At 41.7% G+C, this 25860-nt stretch overlaps 1 protein-coding gene across 1 annotated transcript in view; it reads left to right on the top strand.

Moving 5' to 3' along the window:
• FAM32A (family with sequence similarity 32 member A) overlaps positions 1-22929 on the top strand; it is a 28814-nt gene extending 5885 nt beyond the window's left edge. Inside the window, exons 2-4 of the mRNA XM_085639150.1 lie at positions 12149-12290; positions 14451-14504; positions 22558-22929. Coding sequence (XP_085495276.1) covers positions 12149-12290; positions 14451-14504; positions 22558-22626 — 265 coding nt within the window. The 3' untranslated portion in view covers positions 22627-22929. The remainder of the gene's footprint in view (positions 1-12148; positions 12291-14450; positions 14505-22557) is intronic.
• The last annotated feature ends 2931 nt before the right edge of the window (positions 22930-25860 follow it).

The following is a 25860-nucleotide window of genomic DNA, read 5'->3' as shown; positions in this document are numbered from 1 at the left end:
CAGGGGTCTACATTAAGCCCTATGCTTTTTAACATCTATGTACGACCCCTGGCCTCAATAGTGGAGGAGGCGGGACTATCTCTTTATTCTTATGCGGATGACACGCAGATCATCTTCTCTCTGTCCTCCAGTAAGGAATGCCCCTCTTCAACACTTCAGGAGGGACTTGGTCGCGTTGCTGAGTGGATGCAGGCTAACCTGTTAAAGCTTAATGGTGATAAAACCGAGTTAGTCATTCTGGGCAAAGATAAACATCTTTGGGGCCCTAAACACTGGCCCTTGGTAATGGGCCTGGTACCTCAACCAGTTACGCATGTACGCAACCTGGGCTTCTTGCTGGACGACTCTTTATCTATGCGCCAACAAGTTGTCAGTATTTCAGCCACCTGTTTTACCATCTTAAGGTGGCTTCGTAAAATTCTCTGGCTACTTCCTGTCCCAACAAGACGTACTGTGGTCCAAGCTCTGGTAACCTCCCGCCTTGATTATGGCAATGTACTCTACCTGGGTTGTACACAAGAGGTACGCAAGAAACTCCAGTTGGTGCAGAATTCTGCAGCTCGGCTTCTTTGCAAGGTCCCGAAGAGATCTTCCATCACTTCTGGTCTGCGGGACCTACATTGGTTGCGCATAGAGAGCCGTATTAAATTCAAGGCTCTGTGCGTCATGTTTAAAATCAAACATGGTGCGGCACCTCAGTACCTGCGCTCACGGGTCCACCCATACGTCCCCTCGCGCGCTCTCAGATCTTCCTTCCAGGGCAATTACGTGATCCCCAGATTCAAATTGGCGAGAATGGGGGGCTGCTCCTTCTCTTATCTGGCCCCTAAGCTTTGGAATTCCCTCCCTGTATCCCTAAAATGTCAATCTATCTTTGCACAGTTTCGTAGGGGTCTGAAAACTTGGCTCTTTGCGCAGTAGACAATTATCCCAGTTAACCTCCTCATCGCTGGCGCCGGGAGACCCCATGGTGGGTAGCTGTGCGCCTTATAAATTTAGTTACATTATAAATTTAGTTACATTACATTGCACGCGGACCTCCTACAGCTGAGGCTGGAGAAATCAACAGGCAGCAATTTTGTCATTGCTGATGCAGGGAAAAGTGTGGATACACAATTCATTGCTGTGCTACGTTCTGGAATATGGAGAGATAGTTTCATAAAATGTTTGGTCCAATACGTTACTATGGGAGCAGTGAGCTTGAGGAAGCATACATTTTACCTCTGCCAAACAGCATTTGTAAGTTGTTGGCTCAAGGGGTGGTGAAGGAGGAGCCACGTCTCCTGGGAAGCCTTGTGGTCTACACCAAACCAAAGGGTGTGATTTACCGGTTTCCCTCCTCTTCATTGCTTGATTTTGCTCTCGACAAAGTGTCACTCATAGTTTTTGAATGTCACTCATAATGACACTGAAATTTATGAAAATGTCACACATAAGCGATTCGAAACCTTGGCAGCTATGGCACAGTGCCTCGATTAAGGAAATCGGCTAATCACCTCGTCTCCTGGGCGTTAATGGTGCTGATTGCAGTATTCACTGTAATATTTCTGTCCCTGCTCTGCCGTACTATACCAGCTGGCCACTGGACTGCACCATTGCACCGAGCACAACCAGCGAGAATAAACCAAGGGAAAGGAAAACTAATGACTCCGTGCCCTCGGCGCCCACTGCTTTCAAGAAGGCTAAACCTTTCCGAAGCAGCTCAAACCCCTATCAATAATATGCGGCCCAGAAGGGGCCACATGCGACAAGCGAGTAGAGGATGAGTCAAACTGGAGTGGCGGGTCGAAGAAGGATACTGACGCAGGTCAAAGAGCTTGTTTCACAAGGTATATTATTGAAAAAAGGCACTTTGATGAAAGTTTGCACGTGAATCGTTTTTTAATTACAGTTTTATTCTGAAATGTACTTTTTTTTTCTATTCTTCCCTTGCCACGGGACTGTTTCTGTACTTAAAGCAGCAATACCTGTCGATAATCTAGTTCAAAAATTGCAGCGCAGGGATAGAACAAACCAACTGGCTTTGAAAATGCTTTGCATTTACCATGCAAATACATACTTTCAGGAAGAGCTCATAGTCAATATGATAATGGAGGCAGAAATCACAATTATTTTACTGTCCAAATTAATTAAAATCATAGGCAATAGCAAATATAATAATTATCAATGTAGACAATTTTAATGATAAAAAGGAATACAACTACTAAAAAATGAGATATTCATATTTTGAATATCTTTAGAGATGGGCACAGGCGAGATACATAAATCTAATTAGACCTGAAATCGACAAGATAGTCAAGGCACTTGTTGACATTTAGGACCGCATTCAGACCTGGGTGGGAATACCATGTGGTAAAATCACCATGGGGTAAATCCATTACCGCACATCTCTTATTCTGGATTCGGACACATCAATCTGCATGTGTCTGTTTGAGTTTAGCCCCTGAACAGCCTCCAGAATGAGGGCCCATGCAAAGAGAACAGCCTCTAGAATGAGGGTCCAAGCCGTGAGTGCAGCCATAAGTGCAGCTTCCAGAATGAGGGCCCATGCCATTAGAACAGCCTCCAGAATGAGGGCCCATGCCGTGAGTGCAGCCATAAGTGCAGCTTCCAGAATGAGGGCCCATGCCATTAGAACAGCCTCCAGAATGAGGGCCCATGCCGTGAGTGCAGCCATAAGTGCAGCTTCCAGAATGAGGGCCCATGCCGTGAGTGCAGCCATAAGTGCAGCTTCCAGAATGAGGGCCCATGCCATTAGAACAGCCTCCAGAATGAGGGTCCATGCCGTGAGTGCAGCCATAACTGCAGCCTCCAGAATGAGGGCCCATGCCATGAGAACAGCCTCCAGAATGAGGGCCCATGCCATGAGAACAGCATCCAGAATGAGGGCCCATGCCATGAGAACAGCCTCCAGAATGAGGGCCCATGCTGTGAGAGCAGCCATAAGCGCAGTCTCCAGAATGAGAGCCCATGCCATGAGAACAGCCTCCAGAATGAGGGCCCATGTTGTGAGTGCACATGAAGATCCTCAACACACGACGGGAGCACAAGCAGATAGAGCGGACAGTTCAAAATGCTGGGAACCGCCAAACGTGAGTACACAACAAACGAGCATTGAAAATGCAATAGGTCTCGCCTTTCATTAAGTGAAAGCCATTTGCTTTGCTATACAATATCATTAGCAAAGCAAATTGCTTTAACTTAATCAAAGGCGAGACCTATTGCATTTTCAATGCTTGTTAAACTTGGAAACACTGTTTGGCATAGGTTACACCTCATTAGTTAAACACTCAAATATAGCAATAAGCAACAGAAAATGTGACTAGTCCAGCTGTGCAAAAAACCTTCCACTGCGCAGCAACAAGTGTTGCTGCATTTTTAGTAACTTTTGAACTGTTTGAGGTAGAAACAACTTTTTTTTGTTTTGTTAAAATCTGCAGATAATTCGGAAGATGATGGCTTAAGCGGTAAATCTATAATTAGGCGAAGATCGCAGCAGTCACACAATCGCATAATTCCAGTGGCCCCTGTAGATATGTAGATGGGTTACATACAGACAACTGAAGGTCATGACTGCCTTCCATATATCCCCTTCCACTCCATCCAATGGAGACGCTGGCAACTTATTTGCTTTTGTTGTCTTAACAGTCCGCACTAATCAAAGTCGAGGTAAACCAACATGATGTGTTTCTTTCACAATGACCGTCAATCATATCTTGTATGACTATGGAATTTAGGTAGGGAAATTATACGGCCCGAAATATTGAGAGAACTGAGATTGGTTGAGGATGCTTTAATCTGAAAATATTTACCATGTAGTCCGCCCACCCAATCTCTGTCATAATTTCAACGCTTACATCGACAAAGATTAAAAATTTACGTGAAAGGGTGATTATGTTGAACATCATCTTCATTTTCGTCAATGTCTAGTCTAACGACTTGGTCAGATTCCCAAATTACTTTCTTTCTGAGGCCGAGGACTCACTCCCCAGTCCATTGAGGCACTTTTAGCCACTCGTAGGCCCGTGAATTCGCCAGTCAATTCTAAATGAGTTTTCATTAGCCTGTGCTGCTTTTGGCACTTTACTTGATATTTCCCTTAGCGAGAGTGTGTTCTGGAAATACTGAAAAAGCAGAACCATTATTTCAAACCTAAAAATATTGTTTACTGTGTTTAATTCTCGTCCCCTCGTCTGATTACCTGATCTAGTGAAAGCTGTGGCCACAAAGCAATAAGGGTTTTATTACCAAAATGCCTATCATTTTCCAGTCCAGTCTGGGTACTTTAGGCCACTTCATGCATCTGAAACTGCTCTTGTAGCTATATGGAACGAAAAGGTAAGGATATGAATAGTCTGTTAGGTGGTTATGCTGGACCTCTCGACTGTGTTCAGTACCTTCAATCATATACATGGTGCCACCAGAATGACTTAAAGTGGTTCAAATCGTTCCTAGTGAGCCCAAAAATTATTTTGAGCCAGTAAACATTGAACAAAATGGCTGTCACCACTGGGGTACATCTAAACATTCCTGCTACCACCTATTTGTTTGGACATGCAGTCACTCTGTACTTATCCAATCCTGTGCATACAACACTTAAGTTTACCTTACTAAAGAGAAGGGTGTCGTGGATGCCGTTCAGTTGGTCAACCGAATTGAAGAGCTGAAGGCTAGTAACATAAATTCAGCTTTTAGCTCAATGGTCTAAAAATCGAGCTTATAACCTTTGGCTGTAGCAAGCGATCCTAACTCGCCGCAAATTATGTACCTGAAATAATTTGTATGGTTTCAGTAAGTGAAAAATCTGAGCTTTCGTTCTTCCTTTAATTCTCAGATATGTGCAATAGTCAGAAACTGTTTCAATTGCAGCCACAAGTTGAGACCTGTGTTTTCCCAATTGTCACTGGAGCTCAGAGCTGTGGTTGTACGTGCTACTATGAACTCAAAATTAGACTATTGCAGCTCACCAGTTGGGGCCGGTAATTTAAACGGGCATGGAAGGGGGCGGGAGGACCACACATTTACACTCACTCACACCCATCCATAACTTACCCGGTCTCTGGTTGTGACATTGAGTGGCACTAGAGAGGCCTCTGTGGTTCCTGACCATTTGGACTGCCACCTCTCGTATTCGGTGTCCTTGTTATGGGTCGGACAATGGGAGGAGGCGGCTGTCCTTACCCCGTCACAAAGTGGGATGGGTCAGTGAGACTGCTGACCCCACACTGTGACGAATGTCACTGATAGCCACTTGGCCCTGGGCACTACAGGGCTTGAAATTGAAGTTCCCCGGTGTAGGAGAGTAGGATCTGCACTTATGTTGCCCCCACTTTTTTTCTGATGTTTACACTGGTTTCTGGCTATAGTCTGGCTGGGTCCCTGCTAATCAGGGCCCCAGCCTCTCTGTTCTCTCTAAACAAATTGGAGTGCATATTAGTTGCACTAGTGGTTGGATACTGTGGTACCTTATATGCCCCTAGTATATGGGACCTTAGGTACCAAGGGCATAGGTACTTCACAGGCCTACCAGGGGCTGAAGCATGTATTATGCCACCCCTGGGAAGCAGACTAAATCTGGCACCACAGGCCTGCTACTGCAGCCTGGGTGAGGTAGTGTTAGCACTCCTCACTGAGGTATAGGTTCGCTATATCTCACGTTACACACACACACACACACACACACACACACACATATAAACCTATCAGTCACCCCTAAGGCAGGCCCTAACAATCCTGAGGGCAGGGTGCTTGGTTTCCATGTGAGGGGTGCCTCTGCCTGAGCAGGGCCCCTCTGCAGCTCTCAGAGTCCATTCTCTGTAGCTGTTTGTGGATGCGGTTAAACTATATACTCTTAAGTGCATTATAACCTAGCGGTAAATGCTAACTTTGGGATGGCTGCATCAAAACATGTTGTGTTTGGTGACAGACGCTTTGGAATAATACCCCCACACCAGTAACTGGTGTGGGAGTATGATCCCAACCTTCTAGAGGGATAGACATGTACCCACTGTGGAAACACAGTAGAATCCTGAAGAGCTCTGGCATCACAAAATGGATGCCACCAGCACAGACACTGGGCTGCCCTCCTGCTGATGACCGAAACTTGCAGTGGAGGAGGCCCAACAATAGGCATCCTGTCACAGGGAGGTGTAACCACCTTCCAGACAGGATTTAGTATATTGGGGCAGGGTGGGTGCACTTATATGTACAAAAAGGTATCCCCCAATTAATTTTAGGCCTAAGAGGAGGGGAAAAGGGTAAGTACATATGAAGAGACCTCTTATCTGACCTTTCCAATTTCACATTGGTGGTTACTCACAAATAGACATTCCCCATAGACAAAATTACATTACAAAACCAGATTTATTTTTGGTCATTTTATTTGACAAAGCATTTATATATATTTTTTTAATATCAAATGTATATCATTTTTATGTATTTTCATAAAAGTATTCACACATGAAAACTAATTCAAACAGACAATTAAATTAAGAAACAAAAGAAATTACTCCGCTTCTTAGTTTAGAAAAACAATTTTGAAAAGCTCAGTTTTGAGAAAAACAATTTTGAAATACCCCCATAGGAACACCATCACCCTTTCATTCTCACCTATCATTCTACTCGTACATACCATCAATCAAACCACATAAAACATGCACTAAAAAACACATCTAAAGTGGGATCCTACTGGCAAATATTAGTCCATAAATTTTACGGATCTTTAATAAACATTCAAAGGAATTTCTTATTCAATATGTTGGCAGTTAGTCCTTCTGTAGGATTCCCAGATGTATAGTCACTGGTCTACGCATGTTTCAGAGACAAATACAAATTTGTTTCTCCTTCTTCAGGACCAAAAGTATATATTTCTTTATCATCTGTGTAGCAACCTGGGGGTTCTCTGCAGTAATATAATAATAAATCGTATAAGACGGAGAAATGTCAGACTATAAAACTAACTTGTATATTAATGCTCATAGATTAGAAAAGCCCTTAACAAAAAATAATTTTTTATATAAAAAGCATCATCTTATCACTTCTGACAGATATAGTCAAGTATTTAGAAAAAAGGAAATATAGTACCAAAAGTTAAGATATCCCGAATGTGCTCTAAAAGAGAAGTGCAACACAAAAATTGAACTTCTTAATAATGTGCTCAGTGATAAACAGAACAAGTTTAGAAATTTCCAGTAAGTTCCCAGAATAAGAAAGACGCAGTGAGCCAATAAGAAAATATTTTTAAAGAAATGCCTACATAATCAGTGTAGTGTAGGAATCTCTGTGGCTCAAAAAGGAATAATCCGTTCTCTAGATTGGTATCATCCAATAAAATTTCTGTTTAGAAATGTTTGTTATCAAAGATAAAGACAGGGCTCAGTTTCCTATACATTGTCCTCTTTTTTGATAATACTAGTCTATAGGACAAAATGGTTATATCCTACCCTCCATTTAATTTGTCTCTAGAGGGAGCGATGTGTCTCAAATGATTAGCATCCAGTTTTTTACTGTTTTAAAGTTATTATGTATCATCACTATCTGCGACGATGATACGATTCCATCTGTAACATAAAATTCCAACAATGTTTTTTATATAAATACTTTTAACAGAGATCTAATATATAAAAATACACTGTGATAATTGGTCTAGGTTCTTACAGAGGTCTTACCTATGTGGATGGAACAAATAATTCCACAAAATATATGGGTAAGACTGTTGTCTTCTCCTATAGAGGGTCCTATTTATTGAGATTTCAGTTCACAAAATTTCATTCTGTAATGAAAAAATCCTATTAGTGATCGTTCAGACTTGGCTGGTTATAGATAGCAGCAAGGACAACATAGTCGTGAAGTTTACACATATCAATCAATGGTTCGATATTAATGGGTTTCCATACAAGTTAATTATAGACAAATAATCAGTATTGGAATAAGGAAAAAAGCATTCTTGCTAAGACAAGTGTTTTTTGTGGCATATCATAGGTGCTAAGATGCTACCTTGGAGTCTGTCAGGAACGATAAAGTGCTTCAACTATACATCTAAAAATAAAGATGATCACCTATTGACAGAAATTAATAATAAACTCTATACTCATTTATTCAATGCTCTAACAATGGTATTCAATCGAAAAACTAGGCTGCATGGTAAACATAGAGTAGCACTGATACGATGATGTACACTTGCGTACCCCACATGAAATCCCTACCACTTACAGCCACTATAGTTTCAATGCTTAGAGCCTCTCGTTACCTTACGATTATATTGCCCAGGTGCATGGGTGAACAAATAACTTCACTAATGATAAAACTACCAACACCTATGCTAATTACACAAAAACTAAAAACCTATCAAAGGAATAAGGTTACACTTATACCACAGCTCAGAATATCCTTACCCGATGTCTTACGGAGGGACCCTATCCAAATCGAACCCGATCAAAAGGCGCGGGCATTACAGCGTCTGTTTTTTATGACGTATTATTGCGTGCGCCCTGGTAACACTCGCGATATTACGTATGTTGGTACACAGGCTTCTTTTAGGGGATTATCAATATAGTCGCCATTTTGGAGTGGTGCAATACAGTACGCACACCCAGTTATTTAAAATTAGGTGTGACATAGTCCAATGTGATTGTCGCATTACGGAGTTTGCCTCGTATCTATATGCCACATATAATCCTTACCGCTTGCAGCGACTATGTTTTCAAAGAGAAAACGTCCCACTACCTCATATTTATATAAAAAAAAGCGGGTACATCTATATACGCTATTCTTCCCTTACGGTAAGACTAGTCAACAATAAAACTAGTTAGAAGAAAAGCTGTATCCCTTCAAAAAACGGGATGAGAGATTTTCTTTAAAAGATAAGAAGATGCTACGGCTACTAGTTTCCTTACCCGATATCCTATAAAGGTAGCGCCAGCCAAGTCACACCAATTCGAAGGGACAAAAACTATTCCGCGTATGTTTTTATGTGGTGTAGTCGCGTTCATCTATGTCACGCTTGCGATATTATGATGGTTGTTGATGCGCAGACTACATACAAAAGACTGCTGCTGTAGTCGCCATCGTAGAATGGTAAAATGCGATCCATACACCCGTTATTTTCAAATATAGTGAGTGTAACATAGTCCAATACAGTTACAACGATACAGATTTAGGCATACTAACAATATATTTGAAAATTCGTATTAATGCTCTCCAACAGTTTGAAACTAGTTTTTCTAGGATTGTAATATGAGCACCAAACTATGTATGGCACTAAAGTAAGTGTCTATAGTGCCTAAAAAAAAGAACAAATAATATTGAAAAGTATTAAGTAGGGTGGGTGCACTCCTAGAGTGCTTTGAAGTCCTGCACTGGGGGAGCAGTAGGCTCCTCTGTGCATATGCCAGCTCAAACCGGTTCAGGGGCTACCAGCCCCTGCTCTGGCGCGAAACTGGACAAAGGGAAGTGGGTGTAGCCACCCACTCCCCTGACCCTCCCATAGGAGTTGTCATAGAGCTAGTCTCTCCCTTACTTTTAGTATAAGTTAGGGAACCCTTGCCATTGCAAACTAGATATTCCTGGACGACGTTCTGAAGAAGAATCCTGGACCTTCGACGTTCCACTACCTTTGGAAGACTGAAGAATCTCCCTTGGAGTCAAGGAGTGACTCCCCTGCTTGGCAGGCACCAAAACTTTGCATCAACGGTCGCAAACTTTCCCTCTCCCGCTGGAGTCCGATGTCCCTGCAGCCCCGGAAGTGGATTTCCTGACTTCTCGACGGCCATTGTGAGTCCCCAGCAAAGCTGAGGCGAGTGGACACCACGAGTGACGAGGAACAGCAATACCCGGGTACCGTGCACTATTGTCGAGTGCAACCCCTTCACGACGTTCTACGAACTTGTGCTTTGGACCTCGTGTGGTCCAAGCCTCCAGCAGGATTTCCTCCGAAAATCAGAGGCCTACCTCGTCCAGAGTGACCGTGGGCTCCTGGTGAGTGAATCCTCCCGAGTTGTCTTCGCCATCCCTTGCCGGTTGGCTTGTGGGTCCCCTGAAGACTTTTCTACAGAACCAAAGGGGTTACGCTGGTTGCTCCAGGCCTGCCCTGACTTACCCTCGCTGGGCGAGTCCCTCAGACCTTGCTGGTCTGCACCGCTGACTTAATTCACTTTCCACGAGACTTGCTGTTGTCAAGGCTTGTTGGCTCCAATCCGGTTGCTGACACCTCAGTAAGCTGCAGACTTCGTGGGACACTCCGAATCCAGCTCCTGGTCGTCGTCGACGCCTCCTGGACCTCGTGGCTGAAGAGTCAAGACACCCGTGATCACCTGAAATCACCCGACTACTGTGGGCATCCAGCTTCCTGGCCCAGGGTCACTGGCAAGTGACTTTGAACACTGTCTCCTCTGCTTTCAGGTTTTCTTTCTTCAGAATTCAGCCTTGGATTCCACCGGACACTTCTCCTGTCTTCACAAGCAGCAAGTTTTCTTTGGCTCCCATTGAAAACGACGCCGCGACCCAACACCAAAAGACACCTATGCACCCGGCTTCCCTGGGTGAGGTAACGCGAGTACTCCGGTGCTCCTGTGTGTGTTGGCTCTAGAACTACTTACCCTGTAAGTGACTTGCTTGTGGACTCTCCCGAAGTATCCTAAAACGTTAAAATTCCAACCGCGACTTGCTCCATTGAAGTCTATTGGGACCCGCGGCTGTGTTCTCACACTGCATGCGTCTCCCGTGGGTCCTTTAATTACCTGCCTTGGATGGATTAGTGAGGCCCCAGCGCTTCTGAAGACCTTAGGCCTTCTCCCTTCTCAAGTCGTTCTTCTTGTACCTCTTTTTTAGTATATGGTCTGGTACGCCCCTAGGGCTCCAGCCATATAAGTGCTTAATTTGTTGTGAAATGTTGATTTGTGCATATGTCCTTGACTTCTAATCTCATAAAGAGATTAGTAGCGTGTGTCTAGTAATACATACATATATATTTTATATATATACCTGTGTGGTGTCCTTTCATTTAGTGATTCAAGAGATTATAAGGTAAAACAAGCTGCTTTACATTCCTCTGAGACTTAGCTTGAAGGCTGCTCTCCACAGCTACCACTAGGATAGCTTTCTTTAAAAGGTTGTCTTAAACCTATCTACCATAAGAGTCGAATTGTACTGGTGCAAGGTGGCCACTTTAACTAGTGACCAGCATATACCAGGCCAACTTCTCACACCCGGTTAGAGGCAATCAGTGACACTCCTCCTCGTCATGAGGGGGAGGACCACCAATCACTTTGCTGAGCTCAGGAGGTAACGCCCACAGGGCGGTGACAGCTTAACTCAGCAAAGTTCAGCTTAGACCGCCGGGCGCCTGTACATTTAGTGCGAGTGCAGTGCCTGGATACCTCAGCTGAACATGGAGAGGCTGAAGGCCAGCCTGACAGACACTTCACGTTGGGGAAAAAGGTGGATAGTTTCTGTGCCTTTAAGGGCAGGCCGCTGCTGCAGCTCACTGTATGCAGGTTATCCTGCATACCAGTGAACTTCAAATGGTATCGAATCCCGTAGTGGTAGTTGTCAAAAAATCTTTCCATATTACACTATGTCACGTTAACAGGAAGGGTCGCTTCACTTGGTTCCAGAGCAGGAGTATCACCTACAGGTGCTTGAACAACTTGGCTCCTAAATACTTCAAAGACAAAATCCATTGCCATGCTTCTGTCGGAGACCTGCAGAACACTGATTTAGAACTCCTCAGGATTTCTTCTATTTAACTCCTTTTTAAAGTGCTGTGTCTTTTTCCTTTCGAAGTCCCTTCCTTTGGGGTTCTCTTCCTGTAAGACTACTCCACTCTGTCACTCAGGGTTTTATAAAAGCCTTACCTGTTCTAATTTAGTAGCTGACTTTGTAAGGCCCACATTTATAGACCTCAGTCCAGAGGCAGTGCAGGTGTTATAAGTGTTGTCAGTTCAGTATCTGTATATTTTTTGTTTTCTAGTGCGAAAGTAGAACGTGGAACCCACCCAAAATATCTCGCCTTGAGTGCTGTAACCCGGTACTGATCTGCACTTTGTTTGATTAATTGCCGGAATCCTTCAAACAGCTGTACTGCTTCAAAACAGACTAACAAAATGCATTAAAGTGCTTCTGGGTATTGCCCCTAATTTGTTTACTAAAGGAAGAAGAAAAAGGACAAGGAACAAAAGAAGATGATAGAACAGTATATGGCAAGCATGAAGAATGAGGAGGAGAAAAAGAAGTCAGCCTTGGATAAGAGAACACCCGCACAAATCGTGTTTGAAAAAATGCAAGAAAAACGGGTAAGCAATGGTGCAATTCTGTCCCTTTATTTAGTCTTAAATATTTATTTGTCCAAATTAGTGCAATTCACGTCATACACTGAAAGCAGTTTTCCTTTTTGGGGTGCTTTATTTGTAGAATTAAAAGTAACATTATAGCAAGTTTAGGTGTTCGATTGCTAAGTGTTTGGGGAGGGCCAAGGGCAGGGCAACTGTGTGCTATTTGAAAATCGAAAATGGTGCAGTTTGGAGTATGCTTATAAGGAATACAGTTAAGGCAAGATCAGCAAAACTCATTTTTTTTTTTAGTTCAAATTGTTTTATTAAGCATTTTTTAAATGAAACAAGGTAACTTACTTGCACATTTGTAAAGTGGTGATAATACACAAGTAAGAATGGAGCGAGGAGAATGTTACAGTGCTAGCAATAAAATTCAAATAGTGTGTGCATACGTACCGCAAATAAAATACAAAAAGTAAAGTACATAATCCAGAAACCATATGTAGACGAGCAAACAAATTGACTAAGGAAAGGGGTGTAAAAGAAAAAGGGGGTACGCCTGAGTGTCTATAAAGCGAGTTAGGAATAGGTATTTGTACAGGAATGAGGTGAGGCATGGTCATTCTAGGCAAGTGTGAAGACCAGCAATGAGTGTGAATTTATAAAAATGCGTTGCGCCCAACAAAATGGATTCAAAGGAGAAATGTCTCGACTAGGTGGATGTTGAGGAACTCATGGCGGTTTATTAGTGGCGAAATAATTGTCTAGCTTGTCCCATAAATGTCTGATAGATGGTTTCCAGGGAGAATATACAAGAGCTATATTGTCCGCTCCCCTAAGATGGGTTACCCAGTTGATCTAATTTTTAAAGGAATCTTTGTGAGTGTTCTTCCAGTTATTCAGGACCATTTTAACAGCAGAACTGAGAAGGAGCTCCAATAGCGCCCTTTCTGCTTGGTTTTTAGGTCTCGCTTGACCCAGCGCATGCGCTGGTCTGGCGAGACTTATTGAGAGGGCTCCAAAAAGTGCTAGCAGGGCAGCCTAGAGCTACAGTGCATGTGCACGGCCGCTTGGCATAGCCAATAGGTCTCGCTTTTGGGACCTTATAAGTGTTTAGTTACGCAACTGTTGCATGGCTAAACACGTATAAGGTCCCAAAGGTGAGACCTATTGGCTATGCCAATGCTTGTTCTTGTTGGTATTAAGACAACCTGTAATTAAAGAAGTGACTTCTCTTTTAAGATGACAGTCAAAGAGGGTAGATATGAACTTGAATGTTTTGTACCAGAATTTAGAAAGAGTTTTACAATGAAGGATAAGAGGGGGTAAATCTCCTAGTCCTTCCTTACAGTTCCAACAGAACGGATCTGGATGGAGGTTTTGTGAATGTAGGCGTGCCGGCGTCCAGTAGGCTTTATGGATAAGCCATCATTTTGTTTGGGAGAGGACTTGGGAGATTTCACATTGCGTAACCGAGTTGTTACTTTGGGACCACTGTGATTCAGACAGGCGGTAGGAGGAATGTTGATCCCAGAATGTGACAATATTTTTGTTTGAGGATGAGGCTTTTGGCCATAAAAGCTTGTAGATATGAGAAACTTGATGACCCAGCTTGTTGATATCGGAGAAGTAGTTTGGTAAGGATGGGGAGGATTTATGTATTCTAGATTTAGATAAGGCGGTTTTGATTTTAAGGAAGTTATAGAATTCTGACTGTCTAAGGCATATTTGCTTTGGAGTTCCATAAAGGATAGGGGGTGCGAATTTTGTTCAAGTTGCTGGGGAAAGAAAAGGCCATTGTCAATCCAGGAATCAAAATGAAGGGAATTGCCCCTGTATTTTATATTACGGTTGTTCCACAACGATTCAATGTTTGAAAGTCTGGTGCTGGATGTTAGTTTTTTGTCCACTTGTAAAATAAATGATTTTGTGCTTTTGAAGATAGATTTGTAACTCTTTAGTTTTATAAAATTGGAAGTCAGTAAGGTGAGAGGGTTGCATAAAATATCTGGGGATCGAGTTCTGCGGCAATATCATAGATCAGCAAAACTCTTAAAAAAATTATATCCGCCTCATTAGGATACTGAATGTATTTGTGAAACAGTTGCCCTGTAGAATACAAAGACAAAAGGTAACAATAACTCTTACTGCATCTAACTCAACTTTATTCTTTTTTAATAGCAAATGGAAAGGATTTTAAACAAAGCATCTAAAACCCACAAGCAGAGAGTAGAGGTAAGATTAATAGAATTACATCTGTATGATTGAGATATTGTTTTACCCTTGCTCTAAGGTTGGCTATTTGCTGAAATTGATCATATTGATAGGTTTTTAAAAGTCAAAAATCAACCCGTATATGTTTACTTTACATCTAGAGTAAATTTCAGACTTTACTGTGAATACCAGGACAGGGCTCGCAAAATGCACTCGCCATGGCGAACCAGATTTAATCAGGACACCCGATTTAATCAGGACAAGCTATTTTTAGGGCCTACTCGCCCTTTCTGGTGAGCTGAAAACAGGTGTTCTGCTTGCTCACAAAGTAAATAAGCAATAAAGATGCCTTTAAATCGTGTTATCTTGTCCCATTTGTTTGGCTTTCAGAGACAGAGGTCAAAAGCCAGTTTGTCTTCCTACACTTACTTTTCTTTCTGTGACTGAAGTTTGAGGTTTTTATACAGTGAACTGTGTAAAAATCTTGCTGTGCAAAGCATGTGAAATGAAAGGCTGTAAGATTTCAGGATTATTTCTAACACAACAGTGATATAGCTTATAAGTGAACTGTTCAAACATTTCACAAATATTTCACTAGTTATGAAGACACATTTTTGTAATTCTGTGGTGAAAAAAAGATTTTTATAGGATCAAAACAAATCAGAACACTGCTTGGTGATGTGCACGTTTTTAATATTTTTGGTGAAACCCAATTTGCAAACATTGTTTATGCGTATATGTTGGTGGGAATGTTTTGTGGCCATTTTAATGGAAATGTGCTGTTTGTAAATGACCGTGCACTACCAAATCATGCTTTAGTAATATATTTATGAAAAGTGAGTTTTTAAACGTGAACCGGGGAAGTATTCCTGCTCCTACCCAGATGACAATGCTATTGGTGAACTAAGAGGCAAGCCAGGGATCAGTGTACCCTATATGTGGGCTAGATTCTTAGTATACATGGAGCAAACGTTTAGTCTAGTAAATAGAGTTTTTATGTACAGCAGAAATAGTGAACTTGCATATATAAAGATGCTCTATTATGTGATAATTAAGAAAAAGGCAGCTCCATAAGACAAAATATTTTCACACAATTGAGGCATTAACTGCACCTCTTTTACTGCCCGCTTTGCTTCTCATAAGCAAGAACTAGAAGTACAAAGTGCATGTTTACGCACCGCTTGCAGGGTTTCAAAAAACATAAATAAAAGGCATTGTCAGTTACAATGCCAATAGCTCAATCTCATGCAAATGCGAGACCTTTTGCATTGAAAATGCTTCTTTTCTGTGTTGGGCATCATTTTTTTCCCATGGAGAAAGCACTTCCACAGCGTTTGGTAACAATTGGTATATATAGGCACAATCGGTGTTCAAATGGACAGGCTAAGTGGCATGCTTAATCCAATTTTAGGAGACCAGGTCATTGGCATAGTGTTATTTTCTCCAATGTGTCTGGCACTTCCATTATTATGAATGTTATGGAGCCTGTAAAGAGTTCTAACGTAGCCTGCACCCCAAATTTTGTAGTACTTCTTTCGAGGAGTCAAATCCAGGGCACTTAATTGATTTAGGGCTCAGACAGGATGCAGGTCAGTGACAAAGATAAGGTTGGCGTACCGGAGCTAAAGCAATCATTGACAAAGTCTATTGGTCTGCCTTGGTAAAGCCTACAGTAAAGACTGTATTAGCAACAGATTCTAGGTGGGTATGGGCGCAACAGGGCATGTATTGATTTAAAAAGGGCACATCCAGAATAACTGCATGAAGAAAAATAGTACCCTTTAGGCAACACTACTCTTGGCAAAATATCGCCCTGTCCAGGGGGTGAAGCAGAACCAGCACCGCTCCCTGTGCCCAAACCACAAAAACAGATACAAATAATTCACTTTAAAGCCTATTAATACAAACACTGAGCAAGAATTTTATGAGGGTGCATGTAGTTGTTAGGCCTCTGCCATCTTTGCGAGGTCAACCTTATGTAACCCAAGGTTATCACCCAGCATCCTGAAGTAGGAGACAGATGACATTATAAAAGGTAGGCCCACAGTTATTCACCTACATGCAATGGAGCGCTGCATGAAAAATTACTAAATTTAGCATGAAGCGCCCTCAGACAATGCTTGAAAGATTCCACGTTTCTGTTTTCATTTCCATTTCACTGCTTTTGAAAGGACCAAAGGCCACCAGTCACTTTATTATACAAATTACCATCCAGCCACAATTAGACAACACGATATACCGTACACGGAAATAAATGTGCAGTCCACACTAATACCAGGATCCTGCTAACCTGGTGTAAGTTCCCACAACCTTGTATGGCTAGCCGTGGGGCTCTTAGGTTTGTGATTAGAGTCCCTTTTCATAGTGCGCCATTGTCCCTAGGGGCTTCCAACCTGTGAATACAGTTTGAGGGGTAGGGCTTGATCTGAGCTACGTGCACGCGCCCTCCATCCTGTTTCGTGCATCGTATTGTTGTTGTGGAATCAGCATGGAGGAAGCCTGCAATGCAGCATCGGGTGCCCCGGATAGAGCGGGGTCCTGGTGTGTGTGCGGAATAAAAGCTGAACAAAAGAAAGACGCGCGTATGCTTTTCGTAAAGCATTCTGCGCTGCAAAAAGAAATATATATATTACCTACTGGCGGTCGCCAGTAGGTAGTTATAGTTAGGACCCTGTTTCCATAGGAAATCCGCAACATTCTATTTGGAATAACTTTGGCGCCGGTCGACGAATCCTCGCGAAATTTTCAAAACTAATGGGGCGCTACGCTCCGCTCCGCTCCTACCCTGAAAGTCTCGGGGGGGATTCGTCAAGCGGGGGCTGAGAAAAAAGGGGGGTCCCAAAACGTGTTTTCCCCATGCATTTTTCCATAGGACCTTTAGACACAGCTACAGCCCGAACGGCTGAACAGAATTACTTGTAATTTGGCAGAGAGGTAGTCCTCAGGTCAAGGAAGTGCCTTTTGTAGGTCTGGTGTAAATCTGTTCAGTAGTTCCTGAGAAAATAGCATTTAAATCAATATATATATCTGTAAGCGCGCTCCGAGCGCGCACCGTAAGCTTACCGTACGCGTACGGTGCCGTGCGCGAGCGCGATTCTGATTGGCTGTTAGATCTTAGTAAACATTCGAATCGGTCGAAACCAGGAAGTGTCGGCCGCCATTTTCTCTCTCGCACTCTGAGGGGGGGAGGAAAAACAAAGTTGGATATCATGAAAAGGGGCAGGCTAGTCAGCTCCTAACCACCTAGCCTTGGTTATGGTGTCCCACAATGCCATCCAAGGCCAAAAATTAAATTATTTTTTTTTTTTTAAAAACGCCGAATGCGCTTACCGTACGCGTACGGCAAAAAATTAAATTAAAAAAAACAAAATCCATATTTCCCCTCCCCCCCCCCCCGTGTGCAAAAGGTGCCCGCATATCAAATATGTGAACATTTAATAGATAACCTTTCACAACGAAGCGCATAATATGTCCTCCGTGTGCGGACGGTGCGCGAAGGGCATCGTGCGTACATGGCCCATCCAGCGTAACGTGGGCACGCGGTGCGCGTAGCGCACCGCGTGCCCACGGAACGAACTGCGTGAAGTGGGCGCGCACGGCACGAACGGCGTAAAGTAATTTAGCATTTAAAAAACCGTACAAATTCACTGAAAAAACCATAGGTTTCACACACGTTATAGTTAGGAATTAGCATTTAAAAAACCTTGCAAATTCACTGAAAAAGCCATAGGTTTCACACAAGTTATAGTTAGCTGTACATTTCACTCGTAAAAAACCAATGAAATTCCACGTTATAGTTAGTGCAGGCAACTATAACTCACGCGACCGCAATCCTCTGCTGATGCTAATACTGTATTTAGACACTTATTTGCCCATGTCTTCTTCCATTAAATTTTAGCTATACATATATTACAAATATTTTTTTTTCATAAAGACACATATGTCATTAGCAGAGGATTGCGGTCGCGTGAGTTATAGTTGCCTGCACTAACTATAACGTGGAATTTCATTGGTTTTTTACGAGTGAAATGTACAGCTAACTATAACTTGTGTGAAACCTATGGCTTTTTCAGTGAATTTGCAAGGTTTTTTAAATGCTAATTCCTAACTATAACGTGTGTGAAACCTATGGTTTTTTCAGTGAATTTATATATATATATATAATCTACTGGCGGTCGCCAGTAGATAGTTATAGTTAGGACCCTCTTACCATAGGAAATCCGCAACATTCTATTTTGAATAACTTTGGCGCCGGTCGATGAATCCTCGCAAAATTTTCAAAATAGGTGGGGCGTTGAGCTCCGCTCCTACCCTGAAAGTCTCGGGGGATTCGTCAAGCGGGGGCTGAGATAAAAGGGGGGTCCCAAAACGCGTTTTTCCCATGCATTTTTCCATAGGACCTTTAGACAGAGCTACAGCCCGAACGGCTGAACAGAATTTAATGAAATTTGGAAGAGAGGTAGTCCTCAGGTCAAGAAAGTGCCTTTTGTAGGTTTGGTGTAAATCTGTTCAGTAGATTCTGAGAAAATAGCCTTTAAATCAATATATATATCTGAGCGCTTACGGTGCGCTTACCGTACGCGTACGGTGACGTGCGCGATTCTGATTGGCCGTTAGATCTTAGTAAACATTCGAATCGGTCGAAACCAGGAAGCGGCGGCCGCCATTTTCTCTCTCGCACTCTGACAGGGGGTTGAAAAACAAAGTGCAAAAACATGTAAAGGGGCTGTTTAGACAGCTCCCAAGCACCTAGCCATGTCGAGGGTAATAAATAATAAAAAAAAAAAAAAAAATATCCACATTCTCCCCACCCCGTGTGCAAATTGTGCCCGAAGGGCACCATTTGTGCATGGCTTATTAGAGCAAAACAAAACATATATTTTACCTGTCACAACGATGCTCATCATATGTCCTCCATGTGCGCACGGTGTGCGAAGCGCATCGTGCGTTCATGGCCCATCTAGCGTAACGTGGGCACGCGGTGCCCGAAGCGCACCGCGTGCTCACTGTGCGCGCATGGTGCGCAAAGCGCACCGTGCGCGCACGGAACGAACTGCGTTAAGTGGGCGCGCACGCCACAAATGGCGTAAAGTAACTTAGCATTTAAAAAACCGTACAAATTCACTGAAAAAACCATAGGTTTCACACACGTTATAGTTAGGAATTAGCATTTAAAAAACCTTGCAAATTCACTGAAAAAACCATAGGTTTCACACATGTTATAGTTAGCTGGACATTTTACTGATAAAAAACCGATGAAATTCCCCCGTTATAGTTACTGTAGGCAACTATAACTCACGCGACCGTAATCCTCTGCTGATGACCTATGTGTCTTTATGAAAAAAAAATATTTGTAATATATGTATAGCTAAAATTTAATGGAAGAAGACATGGGCAAATAAGTGTCTAAATACAGTATTCGCATCAGCAGAGGATTACGGTCGCGTGAGTTATAGTTGCCTACAGTAACTATAACGGGGGAATTTCATTGGTTTTTTATCAGTAAAATGTCCAGCTAACTATAACATGTGTGAAACCTATGGTTTTTTCAGTGAATATATATATATATATATATATATATATATATATATATATATATATATATGTACCCCACAAAGTCCCGCACTCACGAGAAACACTCGGACACCCAAGTTGAATGCAGCTAATTTATTTAGCAAGTAACAAAACGACGTGTTTCACCTTTACGGCTTGATCACGCTCGTGTACTCAAAATTCCACCATGTTTAAATATCTTACATCATGATGGCCTACCAGGTGGGTTGATTGCGTTTTTGTGAATCTTGGGAATTAGATACAGTTGCGGTGTTACTGGATAGTCTATTTTCAGATACTCGAATTCTGATTTGGTGATTAAATTCGCGCTTTTCCATTCATATAGGGTTTTATGATATTTTTCCTTTATGCCTACTATAACCGTTGGCGCTATCCTGCAGTAGCAGTCCTTGTCATTGAGCTGTTTCATTGCCTCCAAGTTATAGTCCTCTAGGGGCCACAGGACAACATTACCCCCTTTATCAGACCATCTGACTACTATATCCTGATGTTCCTTAATTTTACTCATAACTTTATTGTAATTAGTTCTGTTTGTATTGAGTGTTTTGGCGAATTCTTTGTCACTTTTGAGCGCCAATATTTTGAGATCTTTAATCACATTCTCCGCAAAGATATCCAAACCATCCTTGGGCATCATCGGTATAAATACGGATTTGGGTTTGAATGGTGTAAGGATGGGGTTTCGTATTTCTTGAAAGTCAATAGTGGTATCAACATCTGTTATGTCTTGATTTTCTTGTTGCATGAGTAGAAGATCCCGTAACAAGGTTTCGTCTGTCATTGACACTTCCGTGTGTGTTACATCAAAGACCATTTGTTGTGAGTCTTTATTACCACTGTTCATAAAGTATTTTTGCAGCTTTAGTTTTCTCACAAACTGAAAAAGGTCTATCCGTGTTTGCGAGTAGTCAAAATTAGTTCTTTCGCAAAATGATAAGCCCAATGCGAGAGTTTTTTGTTCAATTTCGGTAAGATCCATTGTTGTTAGATTTATAACTGTGTTTTCGATGTCTCTGCTTCCGTTATATTTTTCTTTGTCACTTATCTGCGCTTGTTGAATGCAGCTAATTTACACCATGATGTAAGATATTTAAACATGGTGGAATTTTGAGTACACGAGCGTGATCAAGCCGTAAAGGTGAAACGCGTCGTTTTGTTACTTGCTAAATAAATAAGCTGCATTCAACTTGGGTGTCCGAGTGTTTCTCGTGATTGCGGGACTTTGTGGAGTACATAATTAAGGAATTCCGGTTTCCTGGCTCGGACCGCCCGTGACAGACCTATCCTCTGTACCGGAATTTGTGGATTTTATATATATATATATATATATCTCATCATGATAAAGGCTCTGTGCCGAAACGCGTTTGACGCTCTTTTAAATGTCTTTTCCGTTTTCTGCTATGGAATAAATACAGAAACTTTGAACACACAGCTTCAGGAGTGCCGTTCCGTTCTTTATTGTGGTCGAAAGTACGAAATATGTATATATATTTGTTAAATGACCCCATATTTTAGAAAGAAGAAGCGCGGGCGCCATTACCGTTGTGGCGCATTGTGAGGAAGTAAAAAACATACAATGTCTAAAAAATAGAGTAAACAAAAGAAAGTCGCATGGCCGCCATTGCTAAAGCACTTTAAAAAAAAATACGAAGATATTGTGTACTTGCCAGCTGGGGAGTGGCAGTGTAGGGAGCATCTTTCAACAGCAGCCAGGAGAAAGTCATTAACAAATTAGTGCTCAAAGACTATAATTAAAACATACCGAGCAACAGCACATGCAAAAGGGCCAGTCCTTATAGGAGGGAACAGAAAACAGGGAGGCACTGAGGACGGACTATTAAGCCTATTAACAAATCAAAAGCCAACCTTTACAAAGGACAGTGATGACAGCCAATTAAAAAGATGGGCCGAAAGTGGGCAGAGCTTCAAGTCCATACCTGAATAAAGCATGCCTCTAAGAGACTGTGCAAGCGCTGCCTAGACAAGACCTTAAAAAGGCATTTTTTTAATTTAAAACTAAAAAGGCATAGCAAACCCTTTTAGTGGGGGGGGGGGAGCTCCTGAACTCTGAATGGCTTGTTACACAGGGAACCTTTCTGTAAGTGCACAGTAACTATATTCTTTTTATATGAAAAAAATATGACTGTGCTCATTTATTGTTTAGTATTAAGTTCATATCAAGATATCAGCTAAAAGTTTGTTTATTAGCCCTATTTTCATAAATGCAAAGTCTATGGGAAGCATATGGGGGTGGTCTGCGATACCTTAGAACCTCTTGGAGGAGCCTCATTTCCACATACCTCTATTTTTCCTATCGGGGGAGAGTGAGATACAAATAAATGTGTAGCATAGAGGGTAACTGATGTCTCTCGTATTACCTCTGTGACTTAATTGAACTATTTCAGTTACATTTTTACATAAAAATTAACATATTTGAAATTGAATTGAATGGACAACTTCTAAAAACATTATTTTGCCTGTTTTTTTTTTAATTTTTCAGGATTTTAATCGGCACTTGGACACCCTTACCGAACATTACGACATTCCCAAAGTCAGCTGGACAAAATAAGGAAAATTTTGTGTTTATTTATGGACACCTTGATATGATCATAATTGTGATATTTTATTCCTAGTTGCATGTAATGCGATGTGCGGTCTGTATCAAAAGGACATGTGACAAAACATGTATATTATGTCATGCGTACCTCTCAACAAGTTTATTTTCTGAATGGTTATTTGTGTAAAACTTTTATTGACCTACAAAAAGATAAAAATAAAGTCCAGTTGCTCATTTTATATGGACCTGAAATAGTCAACCTCAAATTAATTTGGTTGAATGTGATACTAGTAGAAATAAAATAGTTTCATCCAATTTGTTTAAAAAACGTGGCCAGAATATGGTATGACATAGAATTTTTATGTTTGTCAAAATTGATTTTGTTTATAGAGCGCATGAATGCCAAAAGACGTCTTAGTGCTGGCGCCCGCTAGATGTAACATTATATAGAACCAACTGCACAACCTAGATGAAAAAAGACAGGTTTTGAGTTGTTTTCTAAAACAGATAAAATTGGACTGGGCTTTGAGATGCAAAGGCGTTTTGTTCCAAAGTTTGCAAGTTGAGGAAATAAACCTTCTGCCACCCCAGGATACTTCGTTTATTTTGGGTGTTTCCACTTTTCTTGGGGGGCTCTCCTAGATGTGTACCCTTTGAATTTTCTCTTAAGGTACTCTGGACTCTGTCATAAAGAGGTTTGTGAGCAGTTCACAGTGCCTTGAAGGCTACTCGCTTCCTAATGGAAAGCCCTTGTAGCTCCAACAATGCATGTGCGATGGATTTGATCTTTGGAATTCTCATTAAGAGACGGGCTGTGCTGTTTTGTAAAATGTGCAGTTTGTTCAGAGATTGTTAATGGATGCCCATATAAAGGGCATTACAGTAATCTAACCTGGAAAGCACCTGGGCAATGAATACCAATTTCTGAAGATTGAACGGAATGAATAGAAGAATCTTTCTCAGGGTTCTTAGCAGGAGGAGGAGGAGGTGAGATTTACATGGAAGAGCACTCCTAGATTCCCTGGCTTTATGGCCCGGCAAGGGGAGGGATCGAGATGTTTAGAACACCCGGATGTGTTCCAAAATGAGGTCTCTTTTCCAAACGGGAGGACCTCAGGTTTCTCAGAATTTAATGTGAGGCTGTTTTCTCTCATCCATTTAACTACTTAGCTCATACAGATATTGAAACGTTTGCCAGCGTCATCGACATTGCTCAAAATTGACACCTCGATTTGTGTATCGTCTGCGTGCAAAATTGTAGAAAAACCGAAGGAGCTAATCAGCCTGGCCAAAGAGGCCACATGAGCATTAAAGAGGGTGGTACTCAAAGAAGATGCTTGTAGAACGCCATAAGTCAGTGAGAAGGATTTCAATGTATACTCACCAGGGTATACCGATTGTTCTCTGTCAGAGAGAAAAGAGCACAGCAGATCGAGTGCCGACCCTCCAATACCCTTCTAGCACAGTGTGAAAGATCCAGCAGGACCAGCGCAGCCTTCCCCGCCGTTGTCCACAATCGATCGAATCTCCTCAGTGGCGACTATCAAAGCTGACTCAGTACCATGGTTCCTACTGAATCCATATTGTGCACCGTCCAATACTTCGTTTTTATCTAGAAAAATCGACAGCTCAGTTGAGATGTCTTTCAAGGAATTTGGCAGACCTAAGACAGGGCGGTAGCTTTTTGCCTAGTTGGGGACAAGAGAGGGTTTTTTTAATGAAAGAATTGGTGCCTTTTTCCAAGCTTTAGGAAACTGTCCCGTAAGAATACCATTCAGTAAGTTGGCAAGAGGGACTGCTCTTGTGGTTACTATCTCGTGGAGAATTTTGGACGGGACAAGGTTCGGAAGGAGCCTCAGACTTGGTGATTTCAATAAGTTTGATCACTTCATCTTCCTTTAAAAAGGTAAACTCCCTAAGCTGACTCTTCCTGGTTCTTATGGGTTCAGGTTTCAACCCAGCAGGAATGCTGCTGCAACTAGAATCGAATTTGAAATGCACTTCCTCTACTTTAGTTTGGAAGTTATTCGACAATTTATCGCTTAGATATTGACTAGGAGTGATGGACTTAGTAATGTTGGGGTTAGAAAGGATTTTAACTGTTTTAAATAATTATTTAGTAGAATCTTTTGCTATGGTGATATTCTCAGTAAAATAGTTTGTTTTCTCTGAGATAATCATGTTTTTATGTTCATGAATGAGTTGCTTATACTTGTTTCTTTCATCAAGGCTGCAGTTTGTTTCTCTCTTTTTTTTTTTTTTCTCTTGCCGTTGGCATTTTTTATTTCAATGATCTTAATTTAGAAGAGAACCAAGAAGCGGTGGGTTGAATTCTGTGTTTTATAAAGACTTTAAGGGGAGCTAGCTTCGTAACTACTGGGTTAATCCAGTTGGAGTAATTGGCTGTAGCTATATTAGAGTTGTCAACAAGGGAAGGTTGTGATGCATCCAAGGTAGCAATGAGTTCAGTTTTATTAATTTCTAGGCTCGGGATTTTGTGGCCTGTGCAGGAGTATTTCTTGAGGCACTAAAGATGGAGAGTTTTAAAGTGTAAATAAGTGATTTTGTGTTATTCCTGAAAACATTGAAAGAACACAAATAAAGGTAAGTATTTAAAACCAACATAAAAATAGGCTTGAAGTGAAAAAAATTCTAAAAGGCTGGTCTCAATGCTTTTTTTGTAGTATTAACGTTATAGTGTATCTTTTGTTTACAATTTTTAAATGGTTATAGTTAGTGTCACAGATGACCGTACATAATTCTTTTAGATGCTCTCAAACAAACAACGGCTTAAAAATAATAGATAAGGGATTAGATTATGACTAGGAAAACGTTCTAGAGCGAGCAAATTGGGAGAATAGATTAATGAAGGTAAGAGTGAGGTAGAACACCCATGTTTGTGGTGTGTGTTTATTGAATAATTATGAGATGATTGGATAAATGAGTTGGGTAATATGGCCCCATATTTTGGTGCTCTTTAATTGCTGCCTTCAGGAACCCCCAGTTCTGCCTTGGTCGTCTTATGTTGTCCCGAGTTTGTGCTGAGCGGTGGTCTTCATCTTTTAGTCCTCAGATCTCCTTTTGTCTGGCCCATCAACCACACTATGGTGAAGTGTTCTCATTTAATCGCTAATGATTTTTTGCAGAAGTGTTCCAAGGCTGCGTTATCCAGTCCGATTGGGGCCTCTGGGGTGGCCACCTCTGACCAACTACCTTTCTTCTTGAAGGACTCTTTCTCCTGTTCGG

This window comes from Triturus cristatus, chromosome 12 (assembly GCF_964204655.1).
Source record: "Triturus cristatus chromosome 12, aTriCri1.1, whole genome shotgun sequence".
Taxonomy (NCBI): domain Eukaryota; kingdom Metazoa; phylum Chordata; class Amphibia; order Caudata; family Salamandridae; genus Triturus; species Triturus cristatus.
This window is presented reverse-complemented; position numbering and strand designations above follow the sequence as displayed.